The 17,808-nt window shown below is 50.8% G+C and overlaps 1 protein-coding gene across 1 annotated transcript in view; it reads right to left on the reverse strand.

Annotated features, from left to right (window-relative positions):
- Window positions 1-222: 222 nt before the first annotated feature.
- Window positions 223-17,808, reverse strand: part of ITGA11 (integrin subunit alpha 11) — a 157,411-nt gene continuing 139,825 nt past the window's right edge. Inside the window, exons 24-30 of the mRNA XM_065412727.1 lie at window positions 12,782-12,872; window positions 11,661-11,774; window positions 9,989-10,075; window positions 7,707-7,817; window positions 6,450-6,545; window positions 3,502-3,615; window positions 223-294 (exon numbers count right to left, since the gene is read on the reverse strand). Of these exons, the coding sequence (XP_065268799.1) occupies window positions 223-294; window positions 3,502-3,615; window positions 6,450-6,545; window positions 7,707-7,817; window positions 9,989-10,075; window positions 11,661-11,774; window positions 12,782-12,872 (685 nt within the window). The remainder of the gene's footprint in view (window positions 295-3,501; window positions 3,616-6,449; window positions 6,546-7,706; window positions 7,818-9,988; window positions 10,076-11,660; window positions 11,775-12,781; window positions 12,873-17,808) is intronic.

Here is a 17,808-nt window from a genome sequence, read left to right on the forward strand (position 1 = left end):
GTTTGAAGTACCTTTTGATGCTTGTGGCTCCTGTGGCATATAGCCAGCGAATCGGTTTTATTTAGATAATTTCACACAAAGGGGTGTAGTCTCATCTCGATGCAAACGGAGTTCCACACCCACATCCCTCAGCATCAAGACAGACACATACTCCGTAAGCTGTAAATGAATAGGAACAGGAGGATAGATAGATGAGCTTCACAGGCCCTCGCTGGGGAAGCCTCATTCTAATACTTTGGCATTCTGCTCCTGTTCTGTAGCTCTCTTGCGACTGGCACTTTTAAAAAATCCAAGCTGTAGGAATTAAAGAAAAGACAAAAAAACAACAACAACCCACCATTACTTCAGCTGCTTATGTTGAAGTGCGTTTCTTTTAAAGGGATATTGTCAGGCAGTGAAGGGCCCACATTTACATTTTTTGACAATAAAAAGGGTTTGGAAAATTTAATTTGACAAAAATGTGTTTGACATTATAAAGAAAAATCCAGTGAAAAACTTTTCAAATGGCTTGCATTTCAATTTCCTTGAAACCTTGCAGCACCTGCTGGTGTTTGAAAGGCAGGAAGTGAAACTGACTCATCTGGCCAAGGTGACTCAGCCAGACGTATCAATGGCAAAGAGGAGAATCATAGAATCGCAGGACTGGAAGGGACCTTGAGAGGTCATCTAGTCCCCTGCACTCATGGCAGAGAGTTTTTAGTTTTTCATCATTTGGTTTTAATGTGTTAGTTGATCAGTAAATGTGCTTTTTACAAAATATGGTGTGGAACCTGAGTGTTCCTGTTCCGTTAGAGCAGTGATACCCAGACCTCAGTAATTCAGGAGCCAAATTAATGATCCACATTACACAAAAGAGCCACAGGAGTGTGAATTCACTGTTTCATTTACTATATACAGGAAAAGTTTTGTTATCCGGCATGTTGGGAGAATGAGTGGTGCCGGTTAACCAGTGGAATACCAATTTCCAAAGAATTAGAATACAATCAAATGAATAAAGTATCAAAACCAGTACAGTATATAGATATTCCTCAAGCCAGTAGCAGTACTGCACTGCAGAGTGGTTGATTTCTTGAAGCACTTAGGTGTAGACAGGTAAAGTTTTCTAGACAGTAGGTTATTTTAGGACACTACCTATCACTATGGGCCGCGCGTGGCGTACACCCAGGTCACTGAAAATACACTTAACGCTAAAACTGTACTGAACATAATTTAATCTTTGATGATTCAGAAGGCACTTCAGGATCTTGCAGTGCCTCAGGGTCATCATTATCAACATCAATTATCATTGTTGATGGAGACGGTGGAGGAGATTGGGCTGAATCTGTAATGACCCTATGACACACCCTGGAAGCTGCTTTTTTGAATAAATCCCTGATATCAGCTTGCTGACTTGTCCTCTGCCTCTTTCGTATAGAAGTAGAGTGCAGAATGTGCAATTACATAACCTCCTGGGCAGTACACTAGTCCCGGTTGCTAGATTGAAGATTTGCATTGGGAGAGCTCAGAAATGCCGGTTAATAGAGCTTTCCGGTTGATAAAGTGCGGGATAACGCAGCTTTCACTGTCTAGATTATTCTCACAGCAAAATGACTGACCAAGTTGTCTACAATTGGTTAATAACACAGTAAAAGCTTCCTGATTGGTTAATAATTAAATCACGCAGTGTTTTAATATCCGGTGCTGCAAAGAGCCGCAGGAGACACATTAAAGAACCACTTGTGGCTCCTGGGCCTCCATCTGAGTCTCGCTGCTTTAGAGTGAGAAATTCGTGTGGGATTTCTCTGAAGCTTAAAACAAAGAATCTCTGTTTATTCACTGCTGCTGGGAAGCCTGGTTTGTACTCCGGGGTGGAAAAGAAGCACCTCCCGTGTTCAAAGGTTTTCAGACAAAGCAATAAGACTCGCGGCAGGTGCTCGAAGGGCAAGAGCGCCCAGGATGTGGCGTTGGGTGTCGATGTCTTTTCATGGGTCGAGCCACAAGCCCAAATGACTGCTCTTTTGAAATGTTTACACGTAAACGGTAAATGCCAGGGCCCCCTGGTCCATACGGGGCAAATCCTGCTCCCATTACAATCAATGGACTCTTGCCATAGACTTTTGGGAGCAGGATTTTTGACATACTCAGAAAATTGGAGCAAAGACAGGGCAGCCTGGGCTGGATGTGCTCTGCCTGCCCCTACCCCCTGCTCCAGCTTGACAATGAGCAGCAAAACCTGCCTGCCCGCACCCCGTCTGTTGAACCAGCAATCTTACCTGCCTGAGAAGGGCCCTCTTGGGAAGTGCAATCTATTCAGTCATGCCCTAGTTGTGGACAAAACTTGGTGTAGGTTTATCAAAGATTTGCTGGTAAGAGCAACTGCAAGGTACCGTGCAAGCTCTGAGAAGACAAGGTTAAACCCATCCCTAAAACGGGCTCAGGAAGGGACTTCATCTCCAGGGCACAACATCAGGGACCTTGGGCCTTTGTCACCTTTCCCTGGAATATCCCATGTGATCGGTTTCCTGGGCAAGACAGGCGAGGGGCCCTTCGTCTTCCCCATGGCCAGTGTCCGGCTGTACAATTCACTTCGCCTGGGAGTATTTAACGGTCTGCCCAGCTGTGAGCAAAGCTGGCACTGACCCCCTGAAGCTGGCACTGACCTCCAGAGAGTTTTGGTCTCACTCCACACCCATGCTGCTTTTTGCATTGCCAGTTTGATAATGTTTATCAGACCAAATCCTGGCAGCCAGGGACCAGCCTCTCTGCTCCTCTCTCTCTACCCAGCACTGGCATTCTGCGTGACCCTGTCCCTCGAACATGGCTGTTCAGCCTGCTCCCTGGGGTGCTGCGTAGCCCTGCTCCCAGCCCCAGAAGCTCAAGTGGGAGGTGAGGAACCCAATCAGTGCCCAGAGGTGAGACTGAAGCTGGGCTGGGGAGCGGGCTGTTCTCTTCGCCTCCACCACAAACAGGCAAGAAAGGGGACAAGGAGAGTGTGGAGGGCACTGGGGGCTTCCTCATCTCCCTTCCAGGGCACCGGGCATCAAGCCTGACCGTGACCGTTTCCAAGCCATCCGAGCAGCGTGGGTTGCAGGCTGGTTGAAGGTTTGGGGTCATATTGGGAACTCAAGTTGCAGCTGAGGCTTGTCCCTCCTGGAGGAGTCCCTTGACTTCCAGCGGAGGGTGTTTTAGTTATCAAACCCAGGCGTGCTGTGGAGGGGGCTGCACAGAGCCCGAGGGCGTGGGGTGGGGCTGGGTCCTGGCTCTGGGGAGAAGGCAGAGGCTACAGCAACTTCACCAAAGGAAATGGAATCAAGGGAAAGAAGGAGGCGGGGGAAGTTCTATGGTCCATCATGCCGGAGGTCAGAGGTCACAACGGTCCCTTCTGGCCTTAATGTCGATGGGTCGATGACAAAGGAATAGTGACCATGCAGGGAAACGGCGTCAGCTTGTCCCAACCGCGCGAGGCGTGTCCGCCCCGAGTGCCGGCTGGAAAATGAGCTCTGCTGTGGGGACCGGCCTTACCTTCCATAGAGCCAGGACAAGGAGCGCGAGCAGCAGGAGCCCTCCTAGCGTGCTGCCTAGGATGATCCAGATCGGGATCTGGGACTCCTCTTGCTTGGAGATTTCAAACGTTATCTGCAATAGGAAGCCGTGGGAGATGAACGTACTTGGGTTTGCAGAGTGCTTCCTTCCCTCCCCCCAATTCTGCCCCCCCTTCAGGCAACTTTTAGGCCTTCTCTGCACCTGGCACGTGCCCGGATTTCAGCCGGCAGAGTAGCTTACTGGTGCCAGCCCCTAGCCTAGCGCTCTGGCCCGCCAGACCTTGCACCGGCCAGTCACTGGTGCACACTGCAGCTTTCATCTCAAATTCAACTGCGCCTGCACATCAATCCAGCGCTTTCGAGGCAGCGGTTAGGAAGTGACAGGATGGCAGGGGCTCAGGCCTGGGAACAGGCACATTGCTCTGTCAGGCTGTATCTGCCCTACGGAAAGGGGACTATGGTACTCAACGGGACACGGGGTCTGCAAACGGCCTGAAACCGAATGCAATAAAACACAGTTTTTTCACCTGTCTTAGATTGTAAAGAACGACTAAACATTTCTTGCTGTCACTTGGCTGCGGGTGCTAGAATGTGGGTGTCTGCAGGCAGTGAGGCTCAGGCTAACAATGGACTTGCCTGCGGTGGACAGACATCTCTCTAGGCCCTTTGCAGGGCATGTAGCAGCCCAGGATGGCTGGCAGGGCTACTGGCTAGAAGATGAAGCCTGCAGCCAGCAGAGGGCAGCAGCGCTCCATTCTCTCTGGGCCCAGCTGGGAACAAGGTGACCTGGTGGGAGCAGGAGTCTGGCTTGGCTGGCTCTGCCTCAGACACGTCGGCACACAAACCCCGCGGGGAGAGGGGTCACGTGTGAAAACACTCCTTTCGGCCACATTGTCAAGCTTTGCTCTGTGACCACGAGGGCCTGACACCTACTTTGTTTTGCTCAATGACAGCTGAGATTCTCACGGAATCACAGGACTCCGGGAGCTGGAGGTTTAAGAAAACCACCAAATGCTGCGAGAGCTGCAATGAAATCATGAGAGTCGGCCACACCGGAGTTTGCCCTGTGGGCAGCCACGTGGCAATGCTGCTGCTGCCAACCGCTGAGGGGAGGGCAGCTCTGAAGGCTGACAGAGCGCATGGACCCTCCGGAGGCTAGCGTGGATCATCCAGCCCCACTGCCTGTCCCTGCCGAGGAGCCGCTGAGAGATTCCATCTCCTGGGAACCTGCCGTGGCTCTGGGCCTGGTGGGAGCAGCAATGTCTGGTGTCTGCTGCTGGAACTGTGGGGCTGATCCAAAGCTCACTGAAGGCAGCAGACGAGGCCCTGAGCCTAGCGATCAGGGAATTCCCGCGCTCCCCAGCCATTCAGCCCCGGAGACGCAGTTCAGCCAGTACAAACCAGCCGCCCCACGACGGCTGGTTGGATAAAGCCCCTTTTAACAGAACGGTCTCTCTGGAGGCCACTTCGTTGCCCCGCTTCCTCCGCCCATCGCTCTGGGCCCTCTGCCCTACCTGGCAGTGCCAGGCTGGGGACTGGGTGTCCTCCACCAAGGGTGCTTGTCTGTGGAACTCCCTCTTGGAAGAGGCCCTGATGGGCTGCTTTTAGGACACACCGCATGACCCAGTGGCTTCAAGCGGCCTCGCCTGGACTATGTGGAGTCCTCTGTTGCACCTCCCCCCATCTCTGAGGGTACATTTGCGCTGCCAATAAAGGGGTGATGGCAACTGTGGCCAGCATACCCACGACAGCTTTAATCTAGCGGGCCTGCCTGAAACCCGCACTGATGACACGGCAGCCACGCGAGCGTGAGCCCAGGGATCCGGGCGGCCTTGAACATGCCACTGAGCCTTCACTGCTGTACAGCCCGGGCTGCAATCACATCGCTAACTGCAGCGTAGACGGACCCGCGCGGTGTCACGCGTGAACTGATCGCTGCTGCTGCTGCTGCAGGCCACGTCGCTTCCCCTCTGCCAGACCCCTGAGTCTTCTGGGGTGCGGCACTGGATCCAGTTGGTCTCTAGTTGATTTTTAAAAACTTTTTGCCCCTTGGCATTATTGTTTGGTGCCACCAGCTGCTGTGTCCTAGAGACACCGGTGCATTTGGGCTCCAGGGGCATGTGGAGATCCCCAAATAACTCAGAGAAACCGGCCGCGAGGGTGAAATAACCGGAGATCCCCCAGTCTGCCCTGACGCCTGGAGAGCAGAGCGGAGGAGAGCTGGTTCCGACAAAAGCCATTCGCGAAGTGCCTGAAAAACGTCAGCTCAAGCGCAAATCGACAAAAGCAAAGAAAATACCTAAAAACCCCACGTGCGCTCGCAGCCTGTAAGTGGCTAAATAAACCGAGGGATTCCGGCAGATACACTGGACTCGGACCTGGCTGCAACGGTCTTTTCTTTTCTGTTTTGTACGACACTCCTCAGTATCTGAGCACCTGAGGGTCTTTCACAGGCCTTAATTCTCCCCTTTCTCCAATCCCTGGGGTCGGACGGGTGGGCCCGTGTGCATGGGAGTGTGTGTAACTCGCCTCTCCCCCAGCTTCCTCCTCTGCTGATCTGGGGGATGGGAAAGCTCTGGCAGTCTGTCCTGGGCACTGTGAAATCAGTGGCCAGTCTCAGCTCCGGGGCGGGGGCAGCCCTGGCTGCAGCTTCCCCTGATTTCATCCCGGTAGCTGAGAGCCCCGTCGGCTTCCGAGCTGCGATTGGGCAGGTTGAGGGGTAGGGAGAGGTGGCACCCGAATCCGCCTCATTCTGAATCACCAGCTCTCTCCGGCCAGCTTGCCCACCCGGCTGGGCTGGAGTTGCTCTGATTTCTTTTCCACAGTAGCCAGATGCAGTCCAGCCCCCCTTAGGGCTTTCTCCATCCCCTCCCTTCTAATGCAAACGTCTGCGCTCCCATCGTTGGGGAATAGAGTCCAGCCGCTCACCTGGCGACTGGGGTCCTCTTCCCGAAAGATGAAGGGGCTGCGAAACCGTCGCTGCAGAGCTGCGTTCGTCGTGAGCTTCAGGGACCTGAACTTCAGCTGCAGAGACAGAACAATGGTGAGAATCGGCCCCAGGCCCGGCGTGAGCCTAGAATGTAACACTGAGCCAGGTCAGGCGACATTCCCAAGGGGCAGCTGCAATGCAAGGGGGTCTTGTGGGGTGGGCACCGTCCACTGGGACATGGCCTGAGACCACCAAACCTGTAATACAGGCCACTGAATGGCCATCAAATGGCAACAGCTTTTGGTCATTATGAGCCCCGCTGGGTCCCAGCTGGAGCTGTCGCGGTGCAAGGCCCTGTAGCTCATTGCTGACCCAACTGCAGGCACTTGTACTGTTCGTCAGACACAGTCCAAATGCTCAGCAGCTGCCTAGAAGCCAACCCATAGAAAATGCCCCAGTTCACATTCCCCGAGACAGGTTCACAGGCCCCTTGGCGTGTCCCAGTGAGGCTGGACCCTGCCGGTTAACGTGAGGGGCTGTAATGTTGGGCTAGGGACCAATCTGGCTGTCCAAGTTGCCCTTGCTGATGAGCCCAGCGGCTAGGCTGAAGGTGAAGCAAATGGGATCTGGCGTCACCTCCATTTACCTGCTGCATCATGGGGAATGAATATTAGCTGTGGAGCACTGCTCCTCCTCCCCAAGTGGGCATCACAGAACGAGGGAGATGGGTGGGGCATAGGAAGAACTGGGCCGTAACCCCTGCGCTAGCTCTGGGTTCTTATCCTCCCTACGTGGCCTGGGGCCGGCCCGGCTGCTGGTGTAGATCAGCAGAGCTTTATTGACATCAGTGACCCCTCGTCTCCATGGGACAAATTCGGACCTGGGTGAGAAGGGGAATCTCTACTAACGTCATAGAGTTGGGCCAGTTCACACCAGCCATAAGGTTAGCCCTAGACCTCAGCCTCTACCCACCTCACAGGGGTGTTGGGTTAATTAGGTAACGATGGCAAAGCACTTGGAAGGAGAAACGGGCCGTGTAAGGCTCAGTATTACATTCTCCATGGTGAGCTGCCTCCGGAGATTGTGGATTAGGATGGAGGGTTAATTGCAGCTGAATAAATCGTCTGTGAATGCGAGAATCAAAACGCACGCGTCTGTGCTCAGGAGAAAACCAGTCTATTTGCCCTGTAACGCTTCACCGTAAGGCTCTTTCTGTTTGACGGCAGCTGTGGCACGACTCCGGTTGCTGTACTTACTGCTTTCAGTGACTCCAGCCACAGATTGCCACGTAAGTGAAAGTTGATTTCTTCGTTGGATGCTAATTTCACATTACAGTCAATGGACACGACGTCCGAGTTACTGTGGTTCTGAAAAAGCAGATGTTTGCATGTCACTGATGTTACCTTCACATGTGGGCCGGGCTTCCTGTCTCTTTCTGGATAGTGCATAATTAAACAAATTCCCCCCCGCCCCCCCCATTGGTACGAATGAAAAGACACTGCAGCCCAGCTCTGATTGGCTCGTTTCATGCTCCGGGAGAAAAAGGGAGTCAGAAATATTTTTTGGTCATAAGCAAGAACCAAAATGCTGAAATCAAAGAGCAGCATTGAGACCCTGGGTTTGTGCCATAATCCTGGATGTGAACAGTCTCGGATTCAGTGCGGGGAAGAGGGAGGGGTGAAATCTGACCCAGACTCTGAATTTTACTGTCTCATTATTATTATTTGATTCTATGTATTGCCACAGGCTCCAAAGGCCCTGTAGGGATAAGGCCTTGCCCTGTAGCCATATTGTAAGGCCTAAGGCCGATTAGGAGAGCAGTAGCCATTAGCTGAGAAGCAGGAAGTCACATCCTCACATTCCATCTAAATTACATTAAAACAATGTAATATCGGGCTGTTAAGAAGGAGATCCCGTCCTAATAGCACCCACCATCACCAGATAAAGTAACAGATCTTAACATGGTTAAAGAAAACTTAGTTTGACAGCATCTGTCTGGCAAGAAACCACTTCTCAATAGTTGTGGTTGTGAAATCCTCATTTCTTTATTGTTTTATCTTTATGGTCCCCACTTCTGTCTTGTCTGTCTGTATGCTCTCTGCCTGGTTCTTTGATTGTTTCGGTCTGCTACATAATACGTTTTGCTAGGTGTAAATTAATTAAGGTGGTGGGGTATGATTAGATTAGAGAATTTTGTTACACTATGTTAGGATTGGTTAGTAAAATTTTAGTACAATGATTGGTTAAGGTACAGCTAAGCGGAACTCAAGTTTCACTATATAAACTGGGGTCCAAGAAGGAGACCAGCAGAGAAGGAAGAGGGAAAGACCTGGAAGAAGAAGAAGAAGAAGATCTCATCTCCAAGGCTCAGTCTAAGATCAAAGCTGCTAAGAATCCTCTGCATGACCGTGACATCCAGCAACCAGAATCCAGACGAGACTGCCCTTGCCTGGCCAACAGGGAAAGTCCGCCTGCCTGATCAGGATTGGTGAGCATGGCATTGTATGCTTAGCATGTGGATTGTGCTTGGTAATTGTTAATAAATAGAGGATAAAGCTATTACTTTTCACTGGTAAAAGGTGTTGCAAACCCGCAGAACGTTACGCCCTGAGCCCTAGGAACTGGGTAAAGGTGGGTGCCCCTAGAGTATGTAACAGAGAATTTTGTGCGGGTAACAGCCCCATTCAGGATCGGGGCCCTGTTGTGCCAGGTGCGGTACAAAACACGCCGTTTGTTATTTGTCGATAAAGGGCCTGGGGCCTGCTCTCATTGAAGCGAATGGGAATGTCGCCAGTTTCAAGGAGCGGTGGATCAGGTTCAACTTGCCCTTCACTATACGGAACAAACGAGATCCCTCCCTTAAGTGGGCAAACCCTACAGAGCGAGGTGAGGAGGCAATGGATTACATGGAGCTGAGCAGTGCTACAAAAGGGCACTGACAGGGAGGAGGAGAAAGCTGAGAGCAGAGATGTAGGCTAGCGCAGGGCCGTGCAGGGTCTGGAAGGAGGAGAGAGTGAGGAGCTCCCATCTGATGGGGAAGACAAGATGGAGCCCACGGACAGTTCCAATTTGTACAATGGGCTGAACCAAAGCCTGCAGGCAGTGGGGGGTTTGGGACCCGGATTGGCGTTTTCTGTTTGAGCCCATCTCTAACCCCTGGAAAGAGTCGTTTCGTCACCATCAAAACGGCTTTCACGAACTGCACCTGATCCAGCAGCCCAGCAATGTGATGCTTTTGGCACGTGCCTCCGAAGGGGAGAGACAAGGTCTGTGGGTGGACTGGACATTGACCTCCTGAATAATGGGCGGCCTTAATGGAGACACTGACCCTGGCCAACTACACAGCGCACAATTCTCACAGCCAGGAGGCCTTCCCCAGAACTTGTGTGCATACAGGATCACCCTCTCCCTTCCGCTCATTCAGCCCAAGGGTCACGCTATCTTTGGAGACATGTATCAATCGCAAAGACAGAGCAGGAGTGCTTTGGAGACAGATCCCAGACAAGAGAGTTGGGAAAAGCTGATGCGAATGGCTTACCAGTTGTAGGTTACGGGAAAGGTCCTCCTCAGCGGGTGTCCTTCTGTAATCAGTGTTGTTTCCCCAGATATTACACGTCGTGTTTTCCTTCAATGGGCAAAAAAAATTCAGTTAAACAAAGAAATTCATGTTAAAACTGACCCAAAGGAACTAAACAACCCCCCCCCCCCCCCGACTTTCCATATTCAGGTCAGTTTTATTTTTGCTCTTCCACTATACAGAGTCCAGGGATGGGTCTGTGACAAGTGTCACAGGAGGCTGGGTTCTCTATCTAGACCCTCTCCTCTAATCTAACGTGTCTAGAACAATAAAGCATGGAAAAGTTCTCTCTCAATGAGTCCAGAGTTTTACTGTTATCCATTCACATCTGAACATGGACGCAAACTTATTCTCTAATTACAGCTACTGTATGAAAACAACAACACAGGGTCAGTGGTGGCCACAGAACAAGCCTCTTAGCACATTAGCTACCCAAATGTTACAGACCTTCAGGCATGGAAAGCTTAGCCCTGAAATCAGAAGTTAAGAAGGAGCATCTGAAACCCAAGCTATAATGGACAGCAGGTGGCTTTCACTACTAGCAATTCATTTTTAATTAACACATTTAATATATTTTTAATTAAAAGGTTAATTAAAAGGTTAACAGCTCTCCTCAACCCTGTCTAGTCCACAGAGTTATTTCCAGGAGCTGTTCCATTGCTGGAGACAGTCGCACTGAAATGAACCAGCTCTGAGTAAGCCCTTTGGGAGAGCTTGATTCACAAGTAGCTTTGAATTCAATTTCACAAGTTTCTCAAGGATCACGGAATATTTTTTCTTTTCTACTAAGGAAATTCATCCCGGGGGTGGGGGTGGGAGGCATAGTCCCGGAGTGGAGGACAAATTTGTGCCCTCCCAAGAGCATATGTTCTATATCAGTAATACCTCCCACCGACTGGGACATCATCAGAACTCTGTCCAGGTGTGGTAGGGCAAGCGTGCCAGGGCTGTGACTGTAGAAAGACGTATAGAAGCTAAAATATCCACTGACACACCGTCTCTGAGACAAGACTGTCTTTTCATAGAGCGCCTGTGAAACGTGCTCCATTGCAGAGGGAATATTATACACAAGGTCCCCAGTGAACTGCCACAAACTCTCTCACCACTTTGAGGTCATTCAGATTCCAGCAGATGTCCCAGTCAAAGCATAATTATTTCAAGACCTGCAAGAAGTTATTAAATGCTAGTGGGAGGTTTAGCTCTTGCAAGGTGCGGATTAGACCTGTGGCTTGCTACCACTTTCCACTTTCCCAGCCAAATGAACGTGGAAGGAAGAAGTCCATGAGTGTACAGAAGAGCCAAAGAGTTAAATAATTGGGTCATGTAAGCGAGAAGATGACTATTAACACTCAAGGTGAATTGACAGCAGGAAAATAATTACCCGCTACCAGGATATGAATATAACAGCATCTACCAACTTTCTAGAGCACATGAAAGTATGTCCCCTGGCTATATATGGGACGGAGGTAAATAGCCTCATCTCGCTGCCTACTGTGAATCCCCATGGACTGAGTGGAAATGGTTAAGCATTTGGGAAGCCCAAAGTAGCGCTGATAAGAGACTTGATAAAGGAAATATTTCAAATGGCAGCGCCTCGAACCATTCCAAAAGTGGAAGTCATCAAAACTGCTACCTGATCCACAATGAAATCAGTCAGCAGCAGAAGGCGATTCCCTCCTCTTGTGGCGACTGGGATTGTGATTTTGATAGTCACGCCGTCGACAGGAAAGACCCCCAGGTTGTGCAGCTGTAACTCAGAAAGGAGATTGTTTTAACACAGGGAATCAGCGTTCGAGGAGCATGACCTTTTTGTACTAGGTGAGAAAGAGCAAGTTGTCAATTGCAAGCTCTTTGCTCAGGGATAATTGGTGGGTTTTTGTTGTGAGATGGACCTAAATTGGGACACTATGTTTTTTATCAGGTGAGGCAATCGGTTGTTTTACTGAGGGTGGGTTGGTAGTAAAATCTATCATCTCTCTCTTTTAGGGCCTTATCTGGCCCTCATTACCATGATGTCTGGTCACCGCTAATGGACTGTCCTTGTAGCGCCCCCAATAGGTAGGGAAGTGCTATTATTCCCACATTGCAGACGGTCATTGTAGCACAGAAGGTGTCTACACAGCCCATGGCAGTGAGGCGCCCGCCCTGGGCCGACAGCGCTACCATGCTACAAACAGCCCTGCAGATGTTGCGGCTCGGGGTGGAGATCGGATTCTGAAGCCTGGCGAGGGGGGGGGAGCAGAAGCGTGCTGGGACGAGTGGGGAGCAGGCTTTCCAAACCACTGGCCTTTAGCAAACCCGAATTCTTATTCCAGTGCGTGGAAAGTCTGCCCCAAAAGCAGCGCGGTGCCAGGAGGGCTGGTGTGAAGAGGGGCCGTTGGGTTAGGGAGAACTCATTTCCAGAGGGAAGTAGCCACAGCTTCCTCCAGGATAGAGGCTTTACCCTGCCAGATCTTTGCTTCTCACGTCTTCCGGCGATGACAGACCTCGCGAGCCGCAAGAAGCAATTCAGGTCATGTACCAACGGCGAGGCGGAGCCTCTGCTCTGGCCTAGGAACACGCAGCCCTTGTGAGAGGTGGCCCAAAGCTCTGCCAGGGCTCCCCTGATCTCGACACGGTGTGTGCCAGGCCAGGCCCCCTTGTGTCAGGTGCCAGCCCCCAGGCAGGGCCCTGGCTAATTTAAGAGGCCCCTATTGATCCCTGGGCCTAGCAAAGGGAAGGATTTTGACCCATCCCTTGAAAACGTTGCCTTACCTTAAATGTGCAATTAAAGGGAGGGCCGATACTGTCGTACCTCCCCAGGGAGCTGTTTGACTTGATTTCATAGTAGTCCAGACTCGAACTCCTGTCATGACAACGAATGAGAGCACGTCACTTCTCCGCAAAACAACCAATCAGAAACAAGAGGGCCCGTCATTCATCAGCCAGGAGCTGCAGCAACCTAGCGTTGAATGGTACTAACCGCTCGAGGGATGACAGAGGAGGACAGGGGCTGGGTCAGAGAAAGGGGCCTGGGCAGGACTGTGTGGACGGGCTCCCTTGGCACCTTGGTTTGCTAGACTCTAGTTTCACCAGCAATAAATTCACTGGCAGAATTTGAATAACGGTACTACAGGAAGCTGGTTAATTATTCTAGCTAATACATATCATAGACAGGGCCCAACACTGCAAGAATTCTGGACGTTGAGCTCAATGGTGTGTAAATATAAATCAACTAATCAAATAACCATTTAGAAGCTGAACCCTGGGAAGGCGCCAGCGCCATGTGACCACAGACGGCCAGCTCCGCACACCCCAGCTGAGGAATCTCTGCTAGCCGGCGTGTAGCTCTGCATGGTGGAACACAGTCACTGGTGGGTGTGCGGCCTGGTACACAGGCACAAAGCCTTTGGCCAACAAATAACTTACAAGTCCTCCTTTTTTAGTGTGACCAGACGGTTAGATTTTCGTTCTCTGTGCTTGTGGCGTGGTTCTTCGTTGAAGTGAAAAGAAACAGTCCCATAAATCACAAGGAATAAAGTGACTTTGGTTGCTGGGCCCCACTGGCGGGAGTATAAGAAATCCCAGAAAGATTCCAAAATCTGGTAGAAATTACAGCCCGGATAGGGGCAGCCACGGAATGTGCTCATAGATGCTGTGTTTTTATAATCGTGTAAATAAATTGTCATCTGAACTTTAGCTCACTTTTCTCCTTGAACTATGCATTTCCACCCCGGAGAAACATTTTTTTAACGTGATGCATAAAATCCTCTGCACATTCCCTTGCAATCATTTTTTTTTGGTAGGGGTGAGATTATTTTAAAGCCAATGACTAAGAGTCCAGACACAGGGATGTGAAGTCACATCAGAGGTTGGTAACACATGCTAGGAACAGTATTGTGTCCAGTAAGTAGTTTTTCTCTTAAAGAAATCACACTCACACATACTTAAGAACACGCACGTTTGTGTGTTAAAACATTATGAAACGCCCAACACCTCATTGCTTTTTACAATCGGTTTTTACATGTATCCACTGAGTGTTATAGACAGCACAGTGGGATTATTGCCAAGGGACTCTGGTTTGATGTTTACTTCATATTTTTTTTCTAAACTGAAAACCAAAACTCAAGTCTAGTCTGCAGTAGCGGAAAGCCGAGCCCTTTCGGAAAATAGTTAAGCTGTCACCGAGACGACTTAAAATAATGCCTTTCTATGGGAGCCACAGTAAAGGGGATTAAATGCTCCATTGCAAGGCAGTGGCTTTTCGCTGGCTATTGTGGGAAAGCAAATACATCCGAACTGCCCTGGGGCTATGTCAGTGAAAGTGCTTTCAAAATAGGGTTACCATGTCGCCTTATCTTAGGGGATGGCACCACTGCAGTAAGAGACCCGCAGCACAGAGTCCCGACGCCCAGGGCTGCGGGTCTACAAAGAGCAGTGTAGATGGTCTGGCTGCAGCCCGGGCTTTGAACCCCCGCGCGGGGGAAGGGTCTCTGAGCCCAGGCTCCAGCCCAAGCCTGAATGTCTACACTGCTATTTTTAGCCCCGCAGCCCACGTCAGAGCCGTAACAAGGAATTTTTGCGCCCGAGGCAAGGGCCGGCTCCACGCTCTTTGGTGGTGGGTCCCTGAGTCCCTCTTGGAGGGAAGGACCTGCCGCCGAATTGCTGCCAAAGAAGCGGTGGCGGTAGAGCTGCCGCCAAGCGCCGCTGATTGCAGCTTTTTTTCCCCCTCTGCCCTGCTTGGGGGGTAGAGCTGCGCCCCTCCGCTTTGCGCGCCCGAGGCAAGTGCCTCCCTCGCCTCGCCCTTGTTACGGCAGTGGCCCACGTTCCCCCCGCCTCAGTCAGCTGATCTAGGCTCTGGGATGTGCTGCTGTGGGTTCTTTACTGCTGCGTACATGTACCCTTAGGTACTTATATGGTGCCCATTACCATAGTATCTGAGTGCTTCACAATCTTCAGTGTTATCCTCACAAGAGGCTAGTAGGCTCTGATTTTTAAAGCTATTTAGGCATGTTTTTAAATGTCTTTGGGAGCCGAACTCTCATTGATTTCAGTGGGAATTAGATGCCTAATACGTTAAAAAAATCAGACCTTTAATGACTTGGCCAAGATCACAGCAGAAACCTTAGGCAGAACTTGAACTTGCAACCAGAACTCCTAGACTAACACCCTAACCACTAGACCATCCTTCCTGTCAGAGCCACACGGCTCTCTCCCGAAGACCATTTTAATGCTCTCTAGAGAACATCCCCGCGGGTTGGGCTACGCATGGTTTCAAACCTGTGGCATGTGAATGTAAACCCGGCTAGTGAATTTTACAAACAGGTCACGTGGCCAGGGCTTTAATGGAACCCAAGCCAAACAGAGAAGGCCTTCACCTTTGGGGAGCTCTGCGGTGGCTGATTACACCGTGCTGCTGGCACACCGCTGCCCGATAGCTGGCTCGCCATGGGAAAAATTCCACGCAGTGGTGCACAAAGCCAGAGCAGCAGCTCCTACGCCACCCTTATTGCAGGGGTTGGAGGTCACTCCAGGCCTTCTCTAGGCCCCTCCTTGGAGCCATCTGCAGCTACTGTAAATTAGAACACCCTGAAGACTGCTCTGATTTATGCTGGGAGACTGGCCCAGATCAGGGAGCACTCAGGTGGCCACCTTTCTGCCCCTCCCTCTGCTGAGCTGCTCCTGGGCTGAAGCGGGGCAGCTGAGCATTGACACAGAGAGTTCACCAATGCTGTCCCGCAGCGTGTTTATAGCGGTCATCTGTGGCCGGTCCTGGGCATCGCACCCATACTTTACAAAGAGGAATTGTTTAAAACGAACAGAAGGAAGTAGTTCTCCACACAACGCACAGTCAGCTGGTGGAACTCTTTGCCAGAGGATGCTGTGAAGGCCAAGACCATAACAGGGTTCAGAAAAGAACTAGATAAGTTCGTGGAGGATAGGTCCATCAATGGCTATTAGCCAGGATGGGTAGGGATGGTGTCCCTAGCCTCTGTTTGTTAGACGCTGGGAATGAGCGACGGGATGGATCACTTGGTGATTACCTGTAGGCACATCCCAGAGCCTAGATCAGCTGACTGAGGCGGGGATTACCTGTTCTGTTCATTCCCTCTGGGGCACCTGGCATTGGCCACTGTTGGAAGACAGGATCTGGGCTAGATGGACCATTGGTCTGACCCTGTCTGGCCGTTCTTATGGTCTTATGAATGCAATCAATGTGTGTGTTCAAAAATGAACATTCACATTACATTTCCTTTCATGTGCAAACTAATCTTTTCCTCTCATTTATACTGTATTTACCACAGTGTGAGTCTTTTTCAACAACACACCCACAATCCAGATTTTAAATAATATACAAATCCCTCGGGTTTAGATTGCTTTCCCTTCCTGTGTGTAATCCACATGCCATATGGAATATGTCTAATCAGGATGCTATGAAATATTGCATGAGATCTATTTAGCAGGGCTCTGGGGGGTTTGGCTGGAAGAATGAATTGCACTGGAATGTCAGTGAGTTATCACCTTGGCCTCATTTATATCTGTATTCCAGACTGACGCACAGTAGAAGAAAACTGGACTGTAATCTTTAAATGATAATGTAGCATAATTACATCATTGGAAAGAGTTTCACCTTGGGAGGAAAGTAGGAATCTAAATACCCCAGAAACCCGAATTGAAATTACTTGTTGGGAAAAAGAAGCCAGTGAGAGTGTGTTAACTCCTCCACTGCAAACTACTGCTGTCAATCTGTGGCCTGCTTGGGAAGCCGGGTTACATGGAAATCACTGCGGTTCCCCTCTGAAACACGCGGAACAGCTGAAACACCGGTGGCACTAGAATCGGTAGGGAAAGCCTGGTCCTCTCTGATGCAAAGGATCCTGATTCAGACAGACGCTGTGCAGTGCTGGAGCTACAAAGTAATGGCTGCATCACGCTCCAGTCAGGAGTAACACTCCAACGCTCTCTTGGCAAGCAGAAAACCCAAAGCCGGTAGCCCTGAACGGTAGCCCCTTTGATGCTACCAAGCAGAGTTGCGTTTGTACCATTGTTATTCAATCCAGACTAGCACCACAGCAAACATCTCCTTTGCAGATTTCTCTGAAGCTTGGACTACGGCCCATTCCAGATGGGGCTTCTTTTCCAAACAGGCTAAGGAAATGCCCTTCAAACAACTCTAAGCAAGGAGTGCCAGAGGCCCTGCTGATAAGGAAAACTCCGGCCCCAGGTGACCGAGGAAAGGAAAGATACCACAGTAATAGCCCAAGTGCCACAGCTCACAGAAGCTTGGATCATTGTATCAGGGGGTAGTCTGACCTTGTATGGTACAGGCATTGGGTCCTGCAGGGCTCACCCACTGCAGTGATGAGCACCATGTCAATGCTCAGCTAGGAGCGCGGTGGATCTGAGCCTCCGGGTCAACTCCATGGCCACCCAGGGCTTCCCACAGCTCCCTCACAGAGATCCGCCCCTGGTCCCCCCACCCCCCTTTAAGGGCCTGACCAAGCTCCCATTGGAGGCAATGGCTACGCACCCATTGACTAGTCTGGTGCAGGATTAGGCCATAGGAAGGCAGGTGTGGGGGGACCCTCCTCCAAACATTTCCATTCGTTGTCCACAGGCTTTTCACCAGGGCGTGGTAGGGGGCGACCCCAACCCCACTGGGGCTCCCTGACGCCCAAAGGCACTGCGTGGTGAGATGGCACCACAGAGATAGCGTGCAACCCCCACACTCTGCAGAAATGAGTATCTGCACCGAGGGCACCTTCTGTGAGCTGCCCACGGGGCTTTGGGCCACAACAGTG

Source organism: Emys orbicularis, chromosome 10 (assembly GCF_028017835.1).
Source record: "Emys orbicularis isolate rEmyOrb1 chromosome 10, rEmyOrb1.hap1, whole genome shotgun sequence".
NCBI classification, from domain to species: Eukaryota; Metazoa; Chordata; order Testudines; family Emydidae; genus Emys; species Emys orbicularis.